At 41.2% G+C, this 25,308-nt stretch overlaps 1 protein-coding gene across 2 annotated transcripts in view; it reads left to right on the top strand.

Moving 5' to 3' along the window:
- atp11a (ATPase phospholipid transporting 11A) overlaps window positions 1-25,308 on the top strand; it is a 139,754-nt gene that overhangs the window by 112,914 nt on the left and 1,532 nt on the right. Inside the window, exons 25-29 of one of the 2 annotated variants that reach the window (XM_060825824.1) lie at window positions 1,344-1,479; window positions 5,502-5,567; window positions 7,793-7,896; window positions 8,950-9,115; window positions 23,363-23,471. In XM_060825824.1, coding sequence (XP_060681807.1) covers window positions 1,344-1,479; window positions 5,502-5,567; window positions 7,793-7,896; window positions 8,950-9,115; window positions 23,363-23,458 — 568 coding nt within the window. In that variant the 3' untranslated portion in view covers window positions 23,459-23,471. The remainder of the gene's footprint in view (window positions 1-1,343; window positions 1,480-5,501; window positions 5,568-7,792; window positions 7,897-8,949; window positions 9,116-23,362; window positions 23,472-25,308) is intronic. The other variant, XM_060825823.1, reaches the window with a different exon arrangement.

Genomic DNA, 25,308 nt, shown 5'->3' with positions numbered 1-25,308 from the left:
ATAGACTGTCTGAAAACAAATATGCAACACAAATTTCTTTTCAAAATTACCCATGCGAAGGAGGAAGCTTAACTCTTCTGGATTCTTTCAACTTTTTTTTCCCTTCTGCAGCTCCAGGTGAAATATAATTGAGTTAAGGAATTGTGAAACGATGGTGTAATGAATTTTACTTTTCATTATGTTTTGTTTATCGAGCTGGAAATACAGTGGCATGATCTAACGATGTGGATTTGATGTTTTCAAAAAGAATTGTACTTTAATCAGCCACTTACATCACTTAATTAATGTTAGTGTTGCAGTATCCACTATAATTGTCTAGGAGTTGTGGCAGAGCTGGAGAGAGCTGAGGACTGGGAGCAGTTCTTGTACAAATAAGCTGTAGGATGAAGGGTCAGAGATTTAACAGTAAAGAAAGTGTATGGAATAGATAGTTCTGGGGAGATTCCATCATTTTTTAAAAAATAAAAACACCTAAGGCCTGTTGTTTTTACTTCTGCAGGAGTAAGGCCTCAATGCTGAGTCACTTAGGTCATGCCACCAATTTTAAACACTGTGAGGATTTGAAGCTGCGTTACAATTGTTCATTCAGTTGGAGTGCATGGCTATTGCTGCTTCTTCCTCAAGAGTGTGAGAAGCTAAGCTCACACACTTCAATAATTTCAGTCCGAGACAAGATCTGAATCAGTAGCGTCCTTTATTTTACTCTTGCAAGAGGGTGTGATGTTCACTGTCTGTCTATAAGGCAAGGGACTCACACACTGAATTCAACGAATACTCGATATTTATATAATTTGGTTCCTATATATTTTTTTATTTCATTACTCCTCCCCTGTTTACATCTTCCACTTCCCTAAGACCGGTACCCATTACTCCTGTTTGTCTCTTTCCTTATCCAGCCTTGTCTGTGACAAAATGCTTATTTCTGGCCTCACAAGGCCGTTTGACCTCATCCTGCTGTGGGTCATTGTTAGGCATATCCTGTCCTTACCATTATCTACTCCCTCCATCTGTGCCGCCCCTCTCATACAGATCGTTAAGACCCTTTTAATTGAGTTTTTTATTAATAGCCACCTGGTTAATTAATGCCTGTTAAAGATGGGGCTTTCCCATAACTTAAAATGGTCTGGGCTACCCTTGAAACAATGTCAATGATTTTTAATATCCTTAGGAAACTATGCAGTTATTCCAAACAATAATAGAGGCTTTGCCAGTCTTACTTATGAACAAATTAAAATACTGCTGAATAGGGGCTGCTGAAAACAAAAGTACAGTGAAATGTACAATTCAGCTGAATTTCCTGAACAAAGAACTGCCAGTTTAATGCTTTTCTTCTCAACTACCAGGGACGTTGCCAAGAATTCCTTACTGAGTTGGAAATCATTCATTTACTGGACTTTCCTGGGAGTATTTGATGCTGTGGTGTTTTTCTTTGGTGCTTATTTTATATTTGATAATTCGACCATGACAAGCAATGGGCAGGTTAGTATACCACCTCAAATATGTAGGTAAAAGTTGATCTAGCTGTAAGAGTCTACTGTTCCCTTTATTTGTTGATTTTAATCAGTGGAGCAATCTATTGCTAATATTATAATAGGTTATTTAATGTCACAGTGGTGCTGGAAGAGCACAGCAGTTCAGGCAGCACCAACGAGCAGCGAAATCGACATTTTGGGCAAAAGTTCTTCATCAGGAATAAAGGCAGTGAGCTGGAAGCATGGAGAGATAAGCTAGAGGGGGGGTGGGGTGGGGAGAGAGTAGCATAGAGTACAATGGGTGAGTGGGGGAGGAGAGGAAGGTGATAGGTCAGGGAGGAGAGGGTGGAGTGGAAAAGAAGATAGGCAGATTGGACCAGTCCGGACAAGTCATGGTGACAGTCCTGAGCTGGAAGTTTGAAACTAGGATGAGGTGGGGGAAAGGGGAAATGAAGAAACTGTTGAAGTCCACATTGATGCCCTGGGGTTGAAGTGTTCCGAGGCGGAAGATGAGGCGTTCTTCCTCCAGGCGTCTGGTGGTGAGGGAGCGGCGGTGAAGGAGGCCCAGGACCTCCATGTCCTCGGCAGAGTGGGAGGGGGAGTTGAAATGTTGGGCCACGGGGCGGTGTGGTTGATTGGTGCGGGTATCTCAGAGATGTTCTCTAAAGCGCTCTGCTAGGAGGCGCCCAGTCTCCCCAATGTAGAGGAGACCGCATCGGGAGCAACGGATACAATAAATGATATTAGTGGATGTGCAGGTAAAACTTTGATGGATGTGGAAGGCTCCTTTAGGGCCTTGGATAGAGGTGAGGGAGGAGGTATGGGCACAGGTTTTACAGTTCCTGTGGTGGCAGGGGAAAGTGCCAGGATGGGAGGGTGGGTCATAGGGGGGCATGGACCTGACCAGGTAGTCACGGAGGGAATGGTCTTTGCGGAAGGCGGAAAGGGGTGGGGAGGGAAATATATCCCTGGTGGTGGGGTCTTTTTGGAGGTGGCGGAAATGTCGGCGGATGATTAGGTTTATGCGAAGGTTGGTAGGGTGGAAGGTGAGCACCAGGGGCGTTCTGTCCTTGTTACGGTTGGAGGGATGTGGTCTGAGGGCGGAGGTGCAGGATGTGGACCATAGAACACACCAGATGGCCTCCTTCTTTAGAGACCGCAATTTCCCTTCCCACGTGGTTAAAGATGCCCTCCAACGCATCTCGTCCACATCCCGCACCTCCGCCCTCAGACCACATCCCTCCAACCGTAACAAGGACAGAACGCCCCTGGTGCTCACCTTCCACCCTACCAACCTTCGCATAAACCTAATCATCCACCGACATTTCCGCCACCTCCAAAAAGACCCCACCACCAGGGATATATTTCCCTCCCCACCCCTTTCCGCCTTCCGCAAAGACCATTCCCTCCGTGACTACCTGGTCAGGTCCATGCCCCCCTACGACCCACCCTCCCATCCTGGCACTTTCCCCTGCCACCGCAGGATCTGTAAAACCTGTGCCCATACCTCCTCCCTCACCTCTGTCCAAGGCCCTAAAGGAGCCTTCCACATCCATCAAAGTTTTACCTGCACATCCACTTATATCATTTATTGTATCCATTGCTCCTGATGCGGTCTCCTCTACATTGGGGAGACTGGGCGCCTCCTAGCAGACCGTTTTAGGGAACATCTCCGAGGTACCTGCACCAATCAACCACACCGACCCGTGGCCCAACATTTCAATTCCCCCTCCTACTCTGCCAAGGACATGGAGGTCCTGGGCCTCCTTCACCGCCGCTCCCTCACCACCAGACACCTGGAGGAAGAACGCCTCATCTTCCGCCTCGGAACACTTCAACCCCAAGGCATCAATGTGGACTTCAACAGTTTCCTCATTTCCCCTTCCCCCACCTCATCCTAGTTTCAAACTTCCAGCTCAGCACTGTCACCATGACTTGTCCGGACTGGTCCAACTTGCCTATCTTCTTTTCCACTCCACCCTCTCCTCCCTGACCTAACACCTTCCTCTCCCCACCCCATCCCCCTCTAGCTTATCTCTCCATGCTTCCAGCTCACTGCCTTTATTCCTGATGAAGGACTTTTGCCCGAAACGTCGATTTCGCTGCTCGTTGGATGCTGCCTGAACCGCTGTTCTCTTCCAGCACCACTGATCCAGAATCTGGTTTCCAGCATCTGCAGTCATTGTTTTTACCTATTTAATGACACATTCAATTTTACAATTTACACATTTGTGTGGACATTAAGATGGTTTTATACTTGCCCAAGGAGTATATGATTTACTCTGATCATTACCTGCTCTCTTTTTTGCTCCGTTAGTCACTCAGTAATATTTCTGTTTTGGCTTTGATGCCCTATTGATTTACTTAAACAATTCTGTGCTTTTTTTTTGCCTTGTTTGTTTACTTTCTGTCTTGTATTTTTTTGCTTTTGCTTTTTGCTTCTCTTTCTAACACCAGCTATTGAGGGCCAACTTGAACATGGTAAGATCCTTCTTTCACCTTGTCTTTATCTCATTTTTGGACAAAATACATCGGACACTTTCTGACTGATGTGATTACTTCTGAGTAAACTCTGTTTCTTAAAGGTGTTAGTGGGCTGGGTAGTGGTTGTAATCTTTTTTTCACATAAATATTTAATTTTCTCCCTTAATAATACTGAGCATTAGTTAAGTAGATTATCCAATTTGATGCAAAGGTATTTTCCAGCTGCTTGTCAGGGACAAAGCAAGAGAAGCTTTGGCTAAGAGAAATGGACAAGAAAAGGTTAATTTCTTGGTGGGGTGAGATTAAAGCCCTTAATATGTGCTTACAATTCCAGAGTTTGAAACAATAGAAAACTAGATGAAACCTTGACCATCTTCCTCCACACACCCGAAAGACGGTAATTCAGGACATTCCTCTGTACTGACTTTGGACTAAGTACCTCATTCAAGTTATGCAGTGAACTACGATCCAAATGCTCTTCATAAAAAAACACAGGGCTACATTTCAAGCTAAGTTATCTTCCTACAGTGAGAGATGGTCAATATTCACTCATTTTCCCCCAATTCCCACCCACTACCAACAGGAAAACTTAATGCTTTGTTCCTGCTCCATTTCTGCCTGACTGTTTAGTGAGACCTGTGATTTTTAGGGAGACAAGGCACCACCATACTCTATTACAATCCTACTTAATAAGGCAGTATTGTGCACCAATGGTTTTATTAGGACCCTGTTGTCAGCAATAGCTGACACAAAGTACATGGGTGTGGGGCTACATGAATACTAAACAAATAATAAGTTATGGCCTTGCTGGTTAGCCTCCCACCTGTTCTGGGAGCCACACTTTAGGAAGGATAGAAAGGCAGAACACAGAAGTGACTCATAAGAATGGTTTCAGAGATAAGGAATTACAGTTATCTACATAACTTGACAAATTGGGACTGTTTTTTGTTGATGGTAGATTTGGTAGAGGTATTCAAAAGCATAAGGAGTCTTGACAGAAGGTAGGAGGAGGATCATTAGTGGAAGGGTCAGGAACAAGAGGGCACACATTTAAGCTAATTGGAAAAGGAAGCAATGGTATAAGGTGATTTGCTCCCACAGAGGGTCAGAATATCACAATGAGCTGAATGTGTCCTGTGCTGTAGTCAGTCCGTAACTTTATTACCTGCCCTTCCTTCGCCTGTCTCGAGTGGGCAGCAATTTAGCCACCTCTATACCTCTGCATTAATTTCCCATAGGATGTGAATAACGGCCAAGAGATAATATGATCTAGGCCAAGAATTGATGATGTCAGACTAGTTTTATGGTGACCTCATTCTCTGCCCAATCAAAAGCATCTCCCAAGTTTACAATCACCACCCACAACTTTTCAAATGCTTATTGATGTGTTGATGTAGAATTGTTGGCTTTGTAATAGCAGTGCATGGACTACTTTGAAACAGTCCACTAGTTTTTGATGTGTATCATGAGTGGGCATGCTGCAGTTCACTATATAACTTTTTTGCTGACTGATTTATTCTAAATTTGTAAAACTTACTTTTTCAGATGTTTGGAAATTGGACATTTGGAACCTTAGTTTTCACTGTTTTGGTATTTACAGTAACTCTTAAGGTATGTTTGTTTTTAATTATTTGCTCATGAGCCTGAAAACTTTAAAAAAAAGACATAAGAAATAGGAGCAAGTATAGGCTGTTAGACTGCTTCCCCATTCAGTAAGATAATGCCTGATTTGTGGCTTATGTCTTGTGGCCAGTGCCCCATCTCTACTCCCATAGTCTTATCATAGCTGCTTTGTACAGCTCCTACTTATTCCATTTTCCATCTGTCTGCAGGAAATGTACTGTTCACAAAGGGCTGGGGAAAATTATAAATGTACAGAGTAGATACCAAACTGAACCTCTCGATGTGTTCCCTTGCTGTTCTATTTTCCTGCATTTGTAAAGCTGAGATATTTTGCCTCACCAGTTTAGTATCTTTCCAACAGTGAGGAAATGTGCCCTCAGTACTGTCTTGAGGAACAAATGTCCACAGCAAATCTGCTCCTATATGTTGCCAAACCCAAGATCTCTCTTCTTCCATTTGGAGCTTCCATGTAAATAAAAGACTGCACAAGCAGTTAACTTGAGGATCAGACCCGACTGAGGAGGAGCACTGACATGATCACTGACACTGACAGCTGAGAGTAGAAATGCACAGAGATATGCAGGGAGAAATGAATCAGAGACGCAACTAGAGTTCTATTTACTGGTAGAGAGATCAGCAAATAGAGCTGATCTAAGAAACTCACTGAGTTAAGCATTATCTGAAAGAAACTGCACAATTCCAACCTACTGCTGTAGCTATTGCATGACAAGAATCAAACACCTCAGCATGCCTAGTTTTCAGGAGACCAATTTTTGAACTCATTAAGAGGGTGGGATGGTGAATGGAGGCTCTGGGAAGAAGCATTGAATGAGAGACGGGGCAGAATAGTGCTCTGGGCAGAAGGTAGGAGAGAATGGGGTAGTGGGTGAGTGTTGGCGGAGAATAGGGAAGTTGGTGAAGAATCAAGTTGAGAATGTGGCACTGGACACCAGAAAAGCTGCTGCGTCTTGCACCTTCTGAGGGAGCTGAACTTTTGTACATCCACTCCCTCTCCAAGATTGCCAAATGTTCTAGTGTAGTGCCAAAAATTGACCACAGTGTTCCAGCTTATCTATAATCAGCCTATTGCCAAAGTTTATCATAATTCATTCTGTGTTTATAAAGCAAAGGATCCTACACGGCTTTCTTAACAATCCTCTCTGCATGCCCTACCTACTTCAAATATTTGGGTGTAAACATTTATAGGTCACAAGAATACCATTTCCCTTACAAGTAGTAGTATTGTTTTATATTGCCTCTCCTCTTTCTTTCCACAAAAATGTATTACAAGTCACAGTTCTCTGCATTAAATTTGCATGCCATAAATTTGCATGCTGATTTTATCAGCTGGCCTATGTGGTCCTAAAGCCTTTTGATAACCAAATTGTTTATTATGTGTCTGAATTTGTGCCATCTGCTAACTTTTAAATTATGTCCACATTAATTTCCTTTATACATCCTGTCATTGCAACATCTCGTGTCGTGTGATGGGAGATCTGTTTCTGAAAAAATAATTTTCAAAATGTCCACAGGCCTTTTCCAAGTGGATTTGTTTGGCTTCTACTCAGCTAATTGTCAAATGTGTAACGGTGAACTATTACCAATTTCCCTTATGTTTTGTGTTCTGATAGATTTTTAGTTCAGTCAGTGGTGGCACAGTGGTTAACACTGCTGCCTCACAGTACCAGAGACCCAGGTTCAATTCCCGACTCAGGCGACTGACTGTGTGGATTTTGCACATTCTCCCCGTGTCTGCGTGGGTTTCCTCCGGGTGCTCTGGTTTCCTCCCACAGTCCAAAAATGTGCAGGTTAGGTGAATTGGCCATGCTAAATTGCCTGCAGTGTTAGGTGAAAGGGTAAATGTAGGGGAATAGGTCTTGGTGGGTTGCTCTTTGGAGGGTCGGTGTGGACTTGTTGGGCCAAAAGGTCTGTTTCCACACTGTAAGTAATCTAATCTAACCTAATCATTTACTGAGTGAAGATGAGAAATGAAAACCTCATCAAAATTCAATATTTCCTCAACTTAGTCAGCTAAATGCTTTCCGATAAGGCAATATAGGCTGTATATAGGAATCTGTCTCTGTGCCTTTCCTTTGCCTTGCTAATGTTATATGTCTCAGCTTTATCCTTTCCTTTGCCTTGCTCGTGTTTTATGTCTCAACTTGTATCCTGACAGATGGCTGGTTACAAATGTGCGATGTTTGTTTTCACAGCTTGCACTAGACACTCATAATTGGACATGGGTAAACCACTTTGTAATATGGGGCTCGCTGCTGTTTTACATCATCTTCTCTTTCCTATGGGGAGGCATTATCTGGTAAGTGTGTGTAAAACACAGGCTGAATGTAAAACAAAACCTTTGAACGAATGTTTCCCTTTAATATAATGAATGTTTTCAGAAGGATAGAGAAAAAGGCTCACATTTTTTAAAAAAAAGTATTTGTTTAATAAAAGTTTTTTTTTCATTCCGAGATGTGAGATAGCAACATGTCAGGATTTCCAGTTTGGACTAAGTCTGAAAGCAGGAGAATTTCTCAGAGGGAAACCCTTAGCTACCAGCGTGAGGAAGGCAGCAGTCAGGCAGCTGATTGGTTACTAGAGAGCTTTCTGCTGAGGTCAGAATGTCCTGTCGACCTTGAGCTGTTGGCCAATCTAAGGCTGGCAGCTCCATAACCTCAGCACCTCTGTGTACTCCCAGAATGGAGGACATTGGGAAAGGTTTTTTTGGGGGTGAACACAGTGGCGATCTCTGGAGTTTGAGTTCAGAGAGGAGTGATGGGGTCTGAAATGACGGCAGAAGGTCGGCTGTCAATAGACATCCCCTGCCCTGGGACCAGTCCCTTGGTCTTATGCAAATTGATGCAAACTCCAACTCTACGCAAACTGAGAGCTTGCACACATCGATTTATCAGTCAGGTTGGCTGACTCTTTCCCATCTCGCTTTAGGCTTCTCTTTTTATGTTTTAGTAGGTTCTTTACTCAAAGAGTGGTCAGAACATGGAATGCTCTCCTTGCAAGACTCACCAACTTTAAGAGAATTTAAATGGTCATTGGATAAATATATGGATGATAATAGAATAGGGTAGGTTAGATGGGCTTTAGGTCGATGCAATGTTGAGGGCCGAAGGACCTGTATTACGCTATATTGATCTATGTTCCACGTGTTTATGGGATGTGAGTATTGCTAGGCTGAGCCAACATTTATTGCCTATCTATTCCTAATTGACCTTAAGATGGTACTGATGATGAGCTGCATTTTTGACTTGCTGCAGTTCTTGAGGGGTACTTTTCAAATTAATTTAATTCTCTTGTCTTTGAATCAAATTATTCTGCCCTTGCTTTTCCTTCATGATATTTATTTTCTTCTCAGGCCTTTTCTGAATTACCAGCGAATGTACTATGTCTTCATGCAGATGCTTTCAACAGGGCCGGCCTGGTTAGGGATCACCATGCTAATAACAATCAGCCTCCTTCCAGATGTAGTTAAAAAAGTACTTTGCAGGCAACTTTGGCCAACAGCAACACAGAAACTTCAGGTACTAGTAATGAACAGCGTGTGGCGTCAAAAATTATCAGTAAATAACAATATCAATTGCTATCTGAATGTGTAACACATCGCAATCGGCTATGATTGTATTATTGTTCTTTATTTGGATCATTGGCAGAAAAATAGATTGTGGAGGAAATTTCGAATTGCGTCTGACTAAATTCACAGTTGTTTGGTTCACAACAGGTTGATTAATTGCAAAATTTAATAAAGTGTACACATATATTGAATAAGATGTTACTTCTAGAATGTGACAGTCATGGAAAAAAAAGCCCATTCATTCTGTGATTGGCAGATAACTGCAGCTCAGGCAGTTTGGCTCCAAATTTCTTCAGGCATAATTTGGTCAGGTATGGGGTGGTAAGTGGAATGGCATGCAGTGAAACCAGATCTAAGTGGTGAAACTGAAAGGAGGGAAGTATGGAGTGGACAATACTTTCACTTGCCATTAAAATGACAAGGAGCCAGTAAGCTGCTTCTGTTTCTGTTCCAAATGAATTATGTGCCAGCGATACACTGGTTGTCAGTTACGTGAAACAATAAATTTTGTTCCAAGCTGAGGTTACACAGCCATATTGAGGACCTGATTCCTTTTTAAATAACTTTTTTATTCATTTGTGGGAGATGGGTTTTGTTGGCTGGGTCAGCATTTATTTCCCTGTAGAAGGTGGTGCTAAACTGCCTTCTTGAAACCCTCCTGTTTTTGGGGTGTGGGGACATCTCAATTTCTTAAAATATTCTTTGAAAGTAGGTTCAAATGCACATGGAATTTAAACTCTCCTTTTTCATTTTGTGTATTTTGATCCCTAACTTCAGCTATTCAAGAAATTCACTATGTTTGCTGCATATATTTTCTAATATATTTATTAGAAACAACATTCCCACCAATCTTACCTTACCTTCTTGCCTCACAAATTGTTTCCAACATACTAGTGTTTTTTTATTCAGTGCTGGAGCTACAGATTTTACTTCTGCTGAACTGCTGATGTTGTTCACGATGTTTGTTGTGCCACTCCATTCAGCTCTTGTGACCATGAACTTTATCCTGCTTTGATAGTCCAGGCTCTCGATTTTCATGCCTCCTTGTCTGCCTATCTCCTTTTTAAACAGATGTTGCCACTTGTAGCTTTGATAAACATAGATCTACAGGATCAGTTGTTAGTGTTTATAGGTCAACTTGCTTTTCTTTGTATTTGCTGTCTGAATTCTGTTAGTTCCAGGTGTCTTTCCTGATTGTCTGCAATCTTTGTTTCTTTACTCTCTCCAAACTGGGCCTCATTTCTCATGGCTTATCATTGAACAGCTTGAAGTAACAATCTACAAATCATTTTCACATCTCCTGCACTCCCATTTTTATGGGGACTCCTTTGCATCCTATCGTCTTGCCCCTCAGTTTAAAACCTTGTTGTATGTAAATCTCTGTTACTTGAGAAAAGGTTTTGCATCATACTTTGCCAGTGAGCTACCTATTTTTATTCTCTTTCTTTCGACCCATCTTGGAATCTGTCTGTTGTGAAAGCTAACATTCCTTTAATGAGCCAGAAAACCCAAGTGACCCATTCAACTCTTTTAATGGCCATCTCATTCAACATGGTTGCTAGAGTTAATCTCTTCAACAACTTTTTCATGCCAGTTACCCAACCAATTACCCAAGGATTCCTGAAACCTCTGCTACCAGATCTACAAAGCCTTGCTTTCTGCCAAAATGGTGACTCAATCATAAACATGTGCTTCCTGACCATGACAACACTGATGTTTTCTTTATTGGATGATTCCACAGTGTTAGGGCATGATCAGCCAAGTTCTTCAGACCCTCTCCTTCGGTATTCAGTTCCATGGGACCACCCTCACAGAGTTACTGATCTTACCTATGTTCATCGGACCATCTTCAGCATTACATTCCCCTCTCAGCCCACAGCATCAACTCAGGAATTTCTCATCAACTTCTCTTTGCCAGCCCACTCCATTCATGGGATCTGATGTTCACTGACATGGCTTGTGTTTGTTTTCTATCCCTAATTGTACTTGAGAAGCTGACAGTGAACCACTGTGTCTTGAACCATTGCACTGGTGAGGTAGAGGTAACAGTGCTGTTATCTAGGGGAATTCCTGAATTTTGACTCATTTTGGCAAGTGGGGAGTCTTCCATCACATACATGTGCCTTTGCAGAGGGTGAAAAAGCTATGGGACTCAAGAGAAGTTACACTCTGAAAATACTCAGCTTCTGTCCTGCTCTTGTATCCACCGTATTGATGTAGCTGGATCAGTAAAATTTTTGATCAATAATAAACCCCCAGAATGTTGATAGGAGGGAATTTAACAAAGGTAAGACCATTCAATGTCAAAAGAATATTGTTACATTCTCTCTGGTTGGAAATGACGCTGCTATTGGATTGCCTTGCCAATGGATTTGCAGGATGCCATGAAGCCAACTTACAGATAATTTGTCCAGCTTCGATGTGTTGTTCACTCAAAATCAGATTTTCACATGATCATTTGCCTGACATCAGGATCCCAAAGCAGCTACTCTTCTTGGACCTAGGGTGTGGCAAGAGGCTCACAGCAGGACTGCAAACGCACCTCGGGGATATTCTCAACAGTTATCTCCCCACCCACTCATGGGAGATGGTGATGTGATCCACCAAAATCGAAAAGGTTGGTTTGGGGTGGCACCAGCAGCATTGAGAGCTTCGCTAGGAACATGCAGAGGAGAAATCCTGGTACTAGATGGACCACACAACTCTCATATCAATGCTTTACAGACCCTTTCCACACCATGTGCCATGCTTGTAACAGAGCTTGAACATCGCATTTATCATCCATTTGAGAACCTGTTAAGGCAGAGTTGATGATTATTACTTGGCAATTATAGGGTATGAATGTTACTTGCTATTTAGCAGCCTGTCCTGGTTAATATCCTAGTCTTGCAGCATTCAGGCAAAGAAAGATTTTGCATAAGCACGCTTGGCCATGCAGTGGGTACATTTCATCCACGCAAAAACATATTTCATATATACAGAGTGTTTCTGTCATGTGCAGGCACATTTCACAGTTTTCAAACTCCTTTCAGCTCGTCAATGCCAACTTTTCCCTGATGCCTGCAGTGTTCAAATTTTTGAGCTTCTATTTAACCAATGGTTTCTAACAAACCAGTGTACATTTCATTGTGTGATCTCTTTCTCACAGGGAGTGAGATACATTGTTTTTAAAGATCTGTTTCTTTGAGTCTGCATTCGACCTAAATTTATCTTTAAAACACATAAAAGTTTCACGTATTCATCTTGGGGAATTGTTAAATTTGCCAAGCAATTGTGAACGGATTTCTGCATGTGTTAAAGGTTTCTACGTATGTTGCTCATGTCTTTTAACATGCACCTTGCATGGCTTTCAATATGCACTGTCCACAGCTTTCATCATGTGCTGTGTGTGCATGCTTTCAACATGCGCTGTACACTACCATCAGCATGCACTGTACACAACAGTTGGCATGTCCTGTACACAACAGTTGGCATGTCCTGTACACAACCGTCAGCATGCACTGTACACAACCGTTGGCACGCACTGTACACAGCTATCGGCATGCGCTGTACACTACCATCAGCATGCTCTGTATGCAACTATCGGCACATGCTGTGTGCACGGCTAGCTGCATGTGCTGTGTGCGCATGCTTTCAGCATGCGCTGTGTACGGTTTTTGGCATGCACCGTGCATGGTTTTCAGCATGTGCTGTGCACTACTATCGGCATGTGCTGTGCATGACTGCCAGCATGTATATACACAGCTTTCAGGATGCGCTACACATGACCATCAGCTTGCATGTACATGACCTTCAGCATGCACTGTGCATAATTTTCAGCTGTGCTGTGTGCATTGTTTCCAGCACGCTCTGTACACAAGTTTCTGTATGTATTTAAACAGCTTTCTCTTTATATTGCCTTTAACCAGATTAATCCCTTGTGTTTCTCTCTCCTTCTGCCCTACCTCTGCTGTTCCTGAATACTCATCCTTCGCTGTTTGTAAATGAATATTGGGCTCCCATGTCCTACTTTCACCTGGAAAAACACAGACCAAGCGAAAGTACATTTCAGCTGAACAGTCCACCATCTTTATGCTTTCCCAGACATCCAGTAGTCTAAGTTTCTAACGGAAAAAAAGGTGATACTTCTTGTCTCTAATGTTAAGGTGCGTGAGAGCTGGATTTTCCATGTCATTGTGGTTACGACTATCAGTGGATATTTAAAAGTATAAAAACCTGTCCCTTTTAAAGGATGCTATCAGGAAAACAAATTGATGAGCGCCGAGGCTTCCAATTATATTCCGTTCTGTTAATAAGCAAATCAAACAGGTAACCTTTGACCTTTAAAGCAATGTGATTCAGAAATTAATGTTTGAGAATCTATGGGTTATGAGAGATTATGCAGTTTCTACAACAGTGGTCGAAGTTGCTCAACTTTAACATTCTCACTTGGTTGAAGGAAAATTCCTAGGAACTGATTGCAGAGGGTGCACTCAAAGGGACGTAAATGTTGCACAAGATTAGGTCCTGTTCTAAGGTGATGGCAGGCTTTTTCCTTGCATTGCTACAGTCCTTGTGCACATGGGCACCTGTATTGAAATTAGGGAGCCATTACAGATTATTGTCTGTACTACTGTGATGGCACACTGTTACACATGACTCTTCAATCTTCTGTTTGTGGAGGTGATGGATTAATATGAACTTGTTGCTCTTTTGTTTCTTTGTAGCTGTTAAAATAGCAATCCAAGAGATATTATATACAGAAGACAACAAAAGAAAGAAGTAGTTATCTGATAGTCCCTTTGTAGGTCAGGAGTGTTAGGAGCAATAACAGGTTCCCTATACTTCATTATTTCCCAAAATCTCCCAGAAAATTTGTAAAATCCTTGCTTTCTCTGCAAGGAGTGTGCAATTGTTAATAAGTACAGAATCTGATTATCCTGCCTTTTCCACTCCTGATTTTCATGTTCTTCTGCTTTCAATTTTTCACCCTTTAAATTTGCATAAGAACAGAACAATTCAGAACTATGATGGCAAGCAAAGCCATTTTGTCAGTGAACAAGATCATAGCTGACCTCCACCACCCTGCGAATTCAATTCCACTTTCCTTTCAGATTCCCATATCCCATGATATCCCTTCCACCAAAATTCTAGCAACATCAACTTTGAATGTATCGTTGAGTAAGTAATCATAGCCGTCTAGGTTAGATTTCCATAGGTTCACGGTCTCGCTGAATAAAGAAATTCCTCCATGCCTAAATCCTAATTGACCAGTCAGCACCAAATTATGTGATACTACTGGGCGGCATGGTGGCACAGTGGTTAGCACTGCTGCCTCACAGCGCCAGAGACCTGGGTTCAATTCCCACCTCAGGCGACTGACTGTGTGGAGTTTGCACATTCTCCCTGTGTCTGCGTGGGTTTCCTCCAAGTGCTCTGGTTTCCTCCCACAGTCCAAAAATGTGCAGGTTAGGTGAATTGGCCACGCTAAATTGCCCGTAGTGTTAGGTGCAGGGGTAAATGTCGGGGAATGGGTCTGGGTGGGTGGGCTACGGCGGGTCGGTGTGGCCTTGTTGGGCCGAAGGGCCTGTTTCCACACTGTGAGTAATCTAATCTAATCTAATCTTCAGAGTCTTGCCATGGCAATCAACATATCAGCATCTACCCTGTTGAGCTGATTCAGAATCTTAAGTGTATCAATAAGACCACTTTGCATTCTTCTAAGGTCCAGAGCGTTTAGGTAGTTTACTCAACCTTTCACCATAACATAATTTTCTCATCCTAGGAGCCAAACAGATGAGGTACCTCCTTCCATAAATCTTGAACCCATTATTCTGGATAGTACCACAAATGTGGTCTTCCCTAAGCCTTATACAACTGTAGGAAGACTTTGGTGTTCTTAAACTCTTGTTCAGTTACAATAAAAGCCAATATATCACTGCTGTTCTAAATTGTCTTCAGAATCTGCATGTTAACTTTGTGTTTCTTGTATGAGTACACCCAAGTCTCTCTGAACTCCTTGTAATTTTTTTCTCTCCTGTTACTATCAAAGTAACTAACCTCTCATTTTACCACATTTTATTCATCTGCTACATTTTACTCACTCATTTAACCTTTCAAATGTCTTTGCATCTTCTTTATATCTCATAAATTACATCCCCAGCTAGCTTTTACTAGGGAGTACTACTCTCACTCTTTTCTTCTCAGTAATAAATAGAGATTGTAAATCATTGAGGCCTCAACTTTGATCCTGGTGGCATGCCACTTGTAATGGGGGCTTGCCAACATGGAAATATTCCATTTATCCCTACACTCTGCTTCCTGTTATTAACAAATGCTCCATCTATGTTCATATACTAGCCCAAAATCTATGCACACTTATTTTACAAATTAACATTTTGTGTGTCTCATTATAGAATACCTTTGAAACTTCAAGCATACTGTATTTACTGGCTCCCGTTTTACCTACCCTGCTAGTTACAACCTCACTAACCTTCAACAGCTTTGTGAAACATGATTTATCTTTCCTAAATCCATGTTGATTTTGATTGTCCATACTTTGATTTTGCAAATCGGTTGTTAAAAACGTCCTTGATAATAGATTCAAGCATTTTCTTAATAACGAACTAATGCATTCCAGTTTGCCTCTAGTTCCATGTTTTATCTTTCCTTCTGTTCCTAATCGGTGGTTCCACATTTGCTAGCTTCTAAACACTGAGCCAGAATCTAGGCAAGTTTGGAATATCATAACCAGTGCATTCACTTTCTGTACAGCTTTCTTCTTTCAAACTTTGGGATTTAAAATGTCAGAACTCCTTCAATTGTCAGCTTTTAATCCCATAGTTTTCTCCAACATTTCTTTTCTGCTAATATTATTTACTTTAAGTACTTCACTTATATGGACCTTTTGTCCACCTTCTTTCTTTGCTAAATAATTCATGCCTGTCATTTCTATAACTCACTAAATGATTTACGTTTTTCATTTCCTGTTCTCTGTGATAATTTATTGTCTGTGTCTCAAAGGTACAAAAGTTTATTTTACCTCATCCTGTAATTTTTAATACTTAGAAAAATACTTAGAGTGCATTTTTATATTCCTGACTAGTTTCTTTCACATTTTGTTCTTTTTATCAACTATTTGGTCACCTGTTGTTAATTCCTAACACACTCTCAATCCTCAGGCTTTTTAGATTAGATTAGACTTACAGTGTGGAAACAGGCCCTTCGGCCCAACAAGTCCACACCGACCCGCCGAAGCGCAACCCACCCTTACCCCTACATTTACCCCTCACCTAACACTACGGGCAATTTAGCTTGGCCAATTCACCTGACCCGCACATCTTTGGACTGTGGGAGGAAACCGGAGCACCCGGAGGAAACCCACGCAGACACGGGGAGAACGTGCAAACTCCACACAGTCAGTCGCCTGAGTCGGGAATTGAACCTGGGTCTACAGGCGCTGTGAGGCAGCAGTGCTAACCACTGTGCCACCGTGCCGCCCACCAAATAAATTGCTTTATTCCTCTCAACATTATAAATGTCTTATTTTAAAACTATCTCATCTTTAAATTTCTATGTAAAGTAGGGATGGATCTTTCTCACTAAGCTTTCTTACTTGAATATATTTTTTGAAGGTTGTGAACTATTTCTTTAAATGTTTCTCACTGTATCTTTTACATTTTTTAATGCTATTAATCACACCCACTTTTGCCCTTTGTTGTTCAGGTTAAATATTCTTCTTTTCAAATATATTATCTTGCTCTCAAACATTCTATGGAATTATGCAATTTATTATCACTTTTCCCAAAGGTTCACTTGCTATGAAATTATTTATGAACTCTGACTAATTATATAGTACTATGTCTAAAATAGATTTATTTCTTTTCAATTTTTTTTATAGTTTTGTTTTAAGAAGCTGTCACAGAAACAGTCTGGAAGCTCATCTTCAGACTAACTTTGTTCATTTGAATTATCTATTCCCTCAAGATATTACATGTCCTTTATTGCAACCTGTGATTATTTCTTGCCTATGCTTTGTGCAGTGGTATAACTAATTAGGGAAGCAAAAACTACTCCCATCATTGTTTTCTAATCCATGTTGTTCCTCATCTACACCCATACTCAGTTTATTTCCTTATATTCTGAGCCAAAATCCTTTCTTATTACAGTCGTATTCAGGGCTATTTTCAAACAGCTTTTTGAAATGTTGTACACTGGAATATTTAATTCCCAGTCTTGGTCACCTTGTGACTATAGCTTTCCAAGATTATATCAAGATATGCACCTTTATTTGTACCTCTCATTCTCAGAAAGTGTGAAGACAAATCCTAAATATTTTAAACAATATACTGTTGTTAATTTTTATCTCAAAAATGGACATTTGCCAGACTTAAGCTGGCAGCTATTGACCACAGATTGTGTTCCTCAGATACGCCCAGTGGTCAAAAACTAACTCATCATTCTCTTGGAAATTTCATGCTCTTGCATTAGTAGACATTCCAGTGAAACGAACACAAAGGACCAGCATACGAGATGTCTTCTTAAACGTCAGCCAGTTACGAAAAAAGGGGAAGGCTAATGAAACATTATAATTGAAATTACGCTAATAGCTCTGTAGTGATCTTTCACAGTATGTAATGGTTTTGACCAGATGTATTGAAGCCATCTCTTTAACTGAACAAGCTCTTATATGAAGGAAACTTATGGTTTTTGAATTACGTTAATTCAACACTTGGGGCTGTTCTCATTGGAGAAGAGAAGGTTTAGGGGAGATCTGATAGAAGTGTATAAGATGATTAGGGGTTTAGATAGGGTAGATACTAAGAACCTTTTACCGCTAATGGAGTCAGGTGTTACTAGGGGACATAGCTTTAAATTAAGGGGTGGTAGGTATAGGACAGATGTTAGGGGTAGATTCTTCACACAGCGGGTTGTGAGTTCATGGAATGCCCTGCCCGTATCAGTGGTGAACTCTCCTTCTTTATGGTCATTTAAGCGGGCATTGGATAGGCATTTGGAAGTTATTGGGCTAGTATAGGTTAGGTAGGATTCGGTCGGCGCAACATCGAGGGCCGAAGGGCCTGTACTGCGCTGTATCCTTCTATGTTCTATGTTCTATATATAGCTCTGAGCATTTTTGTCAGGCTGCAATTTAACATTGGAATTGACAACAAGCACCTCCAGTTTCAACTAAAGTCTCACTCTAATTTTAGCATCTCTCAAAACTGTAATATCCATGAAGGTTACTCTATTTCACATGAACCCATTCTACAAGAATCATAATATCATGCCATCTGAGATCCCATGAAAAAGAATTCTGGCAGAGCAGCCAACTGCAAGAAACTTCACGGCACATTGAATTACTGGCCTCCAATTCATATGACTCACTTCCCGTATCTTCTTTCCAAATTATATGTGATTATAACTTGTTTTCTGTTTTCTCTCTTCTTTCTTCCTTGCATGCTTCTGCATGTCTACTGCAAGTAATCACTGGGTTCAGTACATGTATAAAACCATCCTTTGGTTTTAACCCTAAAATAGAGTTTGTTGTAGGTCTTTTTAAAAATTTAACTTCACAAACAGAGGGTGTGCGAGGAACCCTTTGAAAAAAAATCAAAATAAACGATTTAAAAACCACCTCTGTTATGGATAGAAGACAGGACCATAAATAATTCAATTCCCCTCTCAATTTTGTCTGTGACAGTATAACCAGTTCTTCTACTGCATTATGAATACTTCATGCATGCTATAAAGAACCATTAATTTTACTTCTTACCACTTTTTTTTTGCATAGGCTCTATTTGTGCAGTATTACCGTCAAACCCTACATCTTTCTGACCTACTCTGATTGTAATCATAGAATGGTTACAAGACAATTAGAGACCACTTGGCCCTTGGTGCCCCTGCTGGCTCTATACAGAAGCAATTGACCTGCTACAATTCTCCCACCTTTCCATTGTAGCTAAGACCATTATAAATAGGAACAGGAATTGGCCATTTAGCTCCTTTACTTTGGTTGGTCATTCAATGGGATCATGATTAATTCAGCATTCTACCTTCCCACTTCTGCCCTTTCCTGGTAACCATTTGTTCCCCTACTAATCAAAAATCTATCTATCTTAACCTTAAATAAAGATAAGGATTCCCCCTCCAACCGCCCCACCCCCACCCTGCCTTTCATTCTGCCTTTCAAATTGCCATTCATTTCTTCTCAATTCCAACTCTGCACATTTTCCCTCATTTTTAGCCTCACTACATTTTCCCACACTACACTGCTATATTGCCTTCTGTTTTTGTTGTGTTTAGATTTCTAAAACTCTTTTCACTTGATCTTATCTATCATACTCCCACCTCGCCCAGTTTTTAATTCAAAGTCTTAATTTAAGTACAGGCCATGTCAATGGAACAGGTCTGTCTTACCCCAGTATTGATGCCAATGTCATATGAATTGAAATCCATCTTCTCTATTATTTGAGCCACACATCCCATTCTCTAATTTACTTGTCAGTTTGTGTCGTCTTCAGGTAACATTGTTTTATGTTTAATTCTAGTTCTTTCATTTGCACCCTAACTCTTCAAATTGTTTCAGCAGAACATCATTCCTAGTTCTACATGTTGGCTCCTACATGGACCACAGCTAATGGATCCTTCCCCTTCCAAATCCTTCTCTACCCAAACAGAAGATGGCTTTAATCTTGGTGTCACGCGGGCATGGCATTGGAGCTCCTGGTTGCAGCTGCACGATATTATCTATTTCCGTCACTGACTCCTGACTCTGTCACGTTCCTTTTCACTCTTCCCCACTCAGTCCTTTCCTATCCTGTGGTGCCATGCGTGTTTTCCCATTCATGCTGCAGTCCTTGGTATTACCTACACAGGTAGCAGGTACCTTGTACTTAGTCAAAAACAAGAGCTGAAGCTCCTTCATTTACTACTTCCTGGATCTCCACATGTGCTCGATTCTCAGTCCCTCTCCCCTGTCCAACAATTAACCAAATTCATCCTAATCTAAGGGATGTGGTCATCTCCCTGGACAAAGTGTCTAATTCTCCCTTTCCTTGATACCCTGCAGTGTCTGCCTTTTATAATTTCTTGGGCTACTGCCATTGAAGGTTGAGTGCCATATTGAGGGCCGTTCTTCTTACATGAGATTTGGAGGAGGATAGGCTATTCATCTCCTTAGGCCTAAATCCATCATTCAATAAAGATCATGGTGATATATTCCTGGCGGTAACTATTGCGATCTACCCTGATACTCTTGTTAATCAAGAATCTGTCTGACCCTACCTTAAAAATATTCAGTGATCCTGCTTTCACTACTGTGTAGAGAAAGACCTCCAAAGGCTTACAGCAGCGAGAAAAAAAATCTCCTCAGCTGAAACTTAAATGTGCAACCCCTTATTTTTTGGGCAAATCCCTACATGGTTTTTATATATTCCTGTAACTTACTTAAGATCATATCTCATACTTCTGAACGCCAGTGAATACAGACAAATCTATCCAAACTTTCTTCATTCCCATACCAGGAATCAGTCAAATAAACCTTTTTCTGAACTGCTTCTCATATATCTTCCTAAGGAAATCAAACAGTGCTTCTGATATGGTCTCATCAAGACCCAGTACAACTGTAGCATGACATTCCTACCTTTATAGTTAATTCTCTTTGCAATAAACAAATTAATTCAGTTTGCCTTTTTAATCACTTGCTGAACCTACATACTATCTTTATTGCAGGGATCATTCCCTCTGGAACCCCCTAGTCCATTGCTTGACCACCAACACCAAGAGCAAGCATAACCCTGAACTTCCCATAACTTGATCATTTCAACACAGCGTCCTGCTTGAGTGCTTATTTGTCTATCCTCGGCAGGCTGCAATGTTCTAGTGAATCACAACGCAAACTAGAGGAGCAACATCTCACCTTAAGACAAGGCACTTTACAAACTTCTGGAATTAATATTGAGTTCATCATCTTCAAATTGTGAGCTTGCTCCCATTTCTTTCCTTTCATTTAGCTTTCCTTGTTACATTCTCTCAAAACCCCATCTTCCCAACCCCCTCTCCCCCCCCCCCCCCCACCCGCACTATTGCATAAATGTTGCCATACTTTACGTCAGCTCTGATGAAGAACCTTATAGACTCGAAACATTAGCTTGCTGTCTCTCCGTGGATGCTGTTTGACCCGCTGTGATCTCCAGCAGCTTTTGCTTTCAGCACAGGTTCCAGCAGTTGCTGCAATTTGCTCCTACTATATTTTTTTATGATTCATTTACCATAATCTCTCAACATACTATATTTTGATTCATTTACCATAATAACTGCAAAATTTTGCAATCTCTCCCTATTTAAATAATATGCTGCTTTACTATTCTTCTTGCTAAATTCAACAAGTGTACCTTTTCTCAAAGTATATGTTGCCAGATTTTTACCTGCTTAGTTAACCTCTCCACATACCTTTGCAGAGTTATTCTGTCCTCGTCAGAACTTACTTTCCTAGTTTTTTTTTCAAGTCATATTCGTAACCATACATTTAGTCCACTCATCCAATTCATTGAGACAAATTGTCAATAATTGAAGCTCAGCACTGATTCATGTGGCACTTAACTCACCACATCCTGTCAATTCATTTATGTCTACCCCCAGTTCCTGTTGGCTAACTAAACCTTTATCCATCCTAATATGTTACGCTACCTATGAGATCTTATTTTGTGTTGTAACCTTTGTTGCATCTTGTGGAATGCCTTCTGGAAATCCAAATACAGCACATCCACTGGTTCCCCTTTAACCACATTGCTTGCAATTTTGAGCCATAACGAAGGAAGGATGTCTCAATTCCAGGAATCTTCAGCAGCAACACAGCAATCAGCCATTTCACTCATCTGCAATGAGAAGAAGCACAAGCCCATGGATAAGAACATCATTCTTCATACCCTGACAACAAGGAGAAGGATGCAGATTTTTAAAAACGCAGAAACTTGTGATACATTTTCGTACACGCTGTGGTCGCAGTGAATTTGAATGCACCGACATTGTTTGTGGAAAAGTTTGTGAAGTTTTTTTATGTGAAGTGATGAACAGGAACTAAGATTTTTGACAAGGAGATAGAACGTAGGTCGTCACACTGTACCAGGAGGACACAAAAAAAAGCGATACCTCTTATTGTACTGTATTTTATATCCTCAACTGAATTGCTGTATAAGTCTGGGTCTTGCACTAATGATGGATTGCCCATAATAATTTGTAAAGGTAAGGAAATGTCATCCTTGATTTAGTGGGTCAAGTTCTTAATTCAGCGTCAGATGGTTTTTGGTTCATGTCCTTTTCCAGAGATTTAAGCACATAAGGTAGACTTCAGTGCAGTGCTAAGGGAGTGATGCACTGTCAGGGTGACATATTTTAGGTGAAGAGCGCCTCATCTTCTGCCTAGGAACCCTCCAACCACAAGGGATGAACTCAGATTTCTCCAGTTTCCTCATTTCCCCTCCCCCCACCTTGTCTCAGTCAAATCCCTCAAACTCAGCAGCGCCTTCCTAACCTGCAATCTTCTTCCTGACCTCTCCGCCCCCCCCCCCCCCCCCCCCCCCCAGCCCCACTCCGGCCTATCACCCTCACCTTGACCTCCTTCCACCTATCGCATTTCCAACGCCCTTCCCCCAAGTCCCTCCTCCCTACCTTTTATCTTAGCCTGCTGGACACACTTTCCTCATTCCTGAAGAAGGGCTCATGCCTGAAATGTCGACTCTCCTGCTCCTTGGATGCTGCCTGACCTGCTGCGCTTTTCCAGTAACACATTTTCAGCTAAAAAAAAATATACCTTGTGTATAGTGTAGAATTGGATACAGATGGGTGTGCTCTAGTCTGCTCCGTCATATAATTTGTGTGTAATTATTGTGCAAACTGTGCAGCATTATTGGAGTTCCCTGGAAAAGGAATGTCTGGAAGTTGAAGTTGTCGCTGAAGGCACTGCGGTGAAAGAAAGTCTGTCTCTACCACATTTCCAGCAATTTCAGTGCTTTTACTTCATTTAACTGAAATACAGATCCAAGTTCAAGTGCTCTAAACTGGGTTAATAAATCAAATGCTTATTCACACTGAACATTTAGTTTAAGAAAAACAAGCATTTAACTGATGTTAAAAAGAGAAACCCATTGTGGAGAATGTTTTCTCCTCTGTAACATAGATAATTTGCTTTAAAAGGAGTTTCTCCTCATCATTGCAGGAGATGCTCAAAGATAAAGCTGGCAATGTAATAACAGGCTCTGAAAACAACGTACAACCACTTCTTTGGAGAATGCAATCAACAGCTGAGGCGTAATGTAAAAGATTAGGTAATAGCCACACATCGTTTGGTCATATTTGATTTCCATTCTGCTTGCTTCTCTCTGCATACCTTGCTTTATACTCTCTGGTGTAAAAGAAGCTTAACCATGTTCTGAGCAAATTGAAAGATCAATGCGTCAAAAACTCAATTTTACAAAAATTGCACCATGACTTGAGCAAAACTGCATCAGAAGAGTCAGAATTTAAGTCTTGAATCCAAAAAAGCCACCTATCAGTGCATGCACACCTCAATAGGAAATTATTGCAGGAGAATTGGACCAGTGAGTATGGCCAGCCACTTTCTCCATTTGAAGTACTCTGCACTTGTTGATACATCAAAGGATCAGGCCACCAGAGAATGAATGTAGATCTCACTGATGGTTCAGGTTCAGAGCCTGAACCCCAGGAGCTGCAAAGTGTAATTGTCTGGCACCTCAAAAAGGAGGTATTGGAGTATACATTTTTGTGTTTTGGAAACTAAATAGCAGCAGGAATAGACTAGTCTGCTGGTTAATTGTGGACTTTTGATTCATGAAAGTCTGCTTTGTTTGCCAAGCAAAAGGATATCCTGGTTGGACAGTGTTGTTAACTGCCTCAGTAATAAATTGGTTGCAGTATTCAAACATAACCCGAATCCGGGAAGGGATTTCAGCAAGAAAGGCAAACAAGTACAAAGCAAAAGGGAGGGGCAAATACATCAAACAACTGTCTAGACACAAAACATGTCTTTAGGGAGGATTTCTCTTTCACTAACCTCCCTGCCCCCATCCTAGATATAATTTTAATTCCAACTGTGCCACCTTTGTTCGAATCAGACCTCTAAATTATGACATGTCTATTGGGAGATAATATATATAGTCTATGGATGGGGCCCTTGATTCCTGTCAGAAACCTGATCACAGGAACAGATCACACCGAGAGCCAAGCTGCCAGGAACATCATCGAGCAAGCAATCGGTGTGCTCAGCAATGATTCCTCTGTCTGTACTATTTGGAGGAGCTTTGTAACACATTCTTGAATGTGTTATCAGATATGTCACTTGCTGCTTGATCTACAGTTTTGCCACCATATTGGACCAGCCCTTACTACCATCTGAATATCAAGAAATACAGAGAACAGGAGGGAGGAGAGGCAGTAGCCAGCAGTGCTTCTACCTGCTCGAGCTACGAGAGACCAGATCATCAAGGAGCATTTCAATTAAATTAAATTGAACAGATCTCCTGTTGCCCACCAATCCTGTAGTCTCATAATTTACCCTCCTCCAGTCTCTCATTCCCTGACACTTCATAATGTTCCTTTTCCCAAACTCCCTATCTCCTAAACTCCCATAGCCTGCCTTCCCTCCAACAGTCTCCAGTCTCGTTCCTCAAAGCCCCACAGTCTCAGAATCACAGATTTGTTGAAGTTTAACAGAAGGCTGTTCAGCCGATTTTATCTCGGCAAACATTTTGAATAAGCATTTGTATCATTCTCCGGCTACCTCCCTGTAGTCCTGCTCATTTTTCCTTTTCAGCTAGCATTTTAATTCTCTTTGAATGCATCAAGCAACTCTACCTGCACATAATCAGGCTCTGCAATTCAGACCTTAACCACTCAGTATGTGAAGAAATGTTCTTCCTGTCGCTTTTGCTTCTGCCAAATATTTGAAATTTGTGGCCTCTCGTTCCAATTCTTTTCTAATTAGGATTAGTTTCTCTATTTACTCTGTGCAGACCCTTCCTGATTCGGAATACCTCTGGCAGATCTCCTCTCATTCTTCTTCTCTGCAAATGTAAGTGTTCATAACTTCTGCAGTCGATCTTGACACCTGCATTTCCTCATCCCAAAAAGCATTCTTGTGAATCT

This window comes from Hemiscyllium ocellatum, chromosome 6, assembly GCF_020745735.1.
Source record: "Hemiscyllium ocellatum isolate sHemOce1 chromosome 6, sHemOce1.pat.X.cur, whole genome shotgun sequence".
NCBI lineage: Eukaryota > Metazoa > Chordata > Chondrichthyes > Orectolobiformes > Hemiscylliidae > Hemiscyllium > Hemiscyllium ocellatum.
This window is presented reverse-complemented; position numbering and strand designations above follow the sequence as displayed.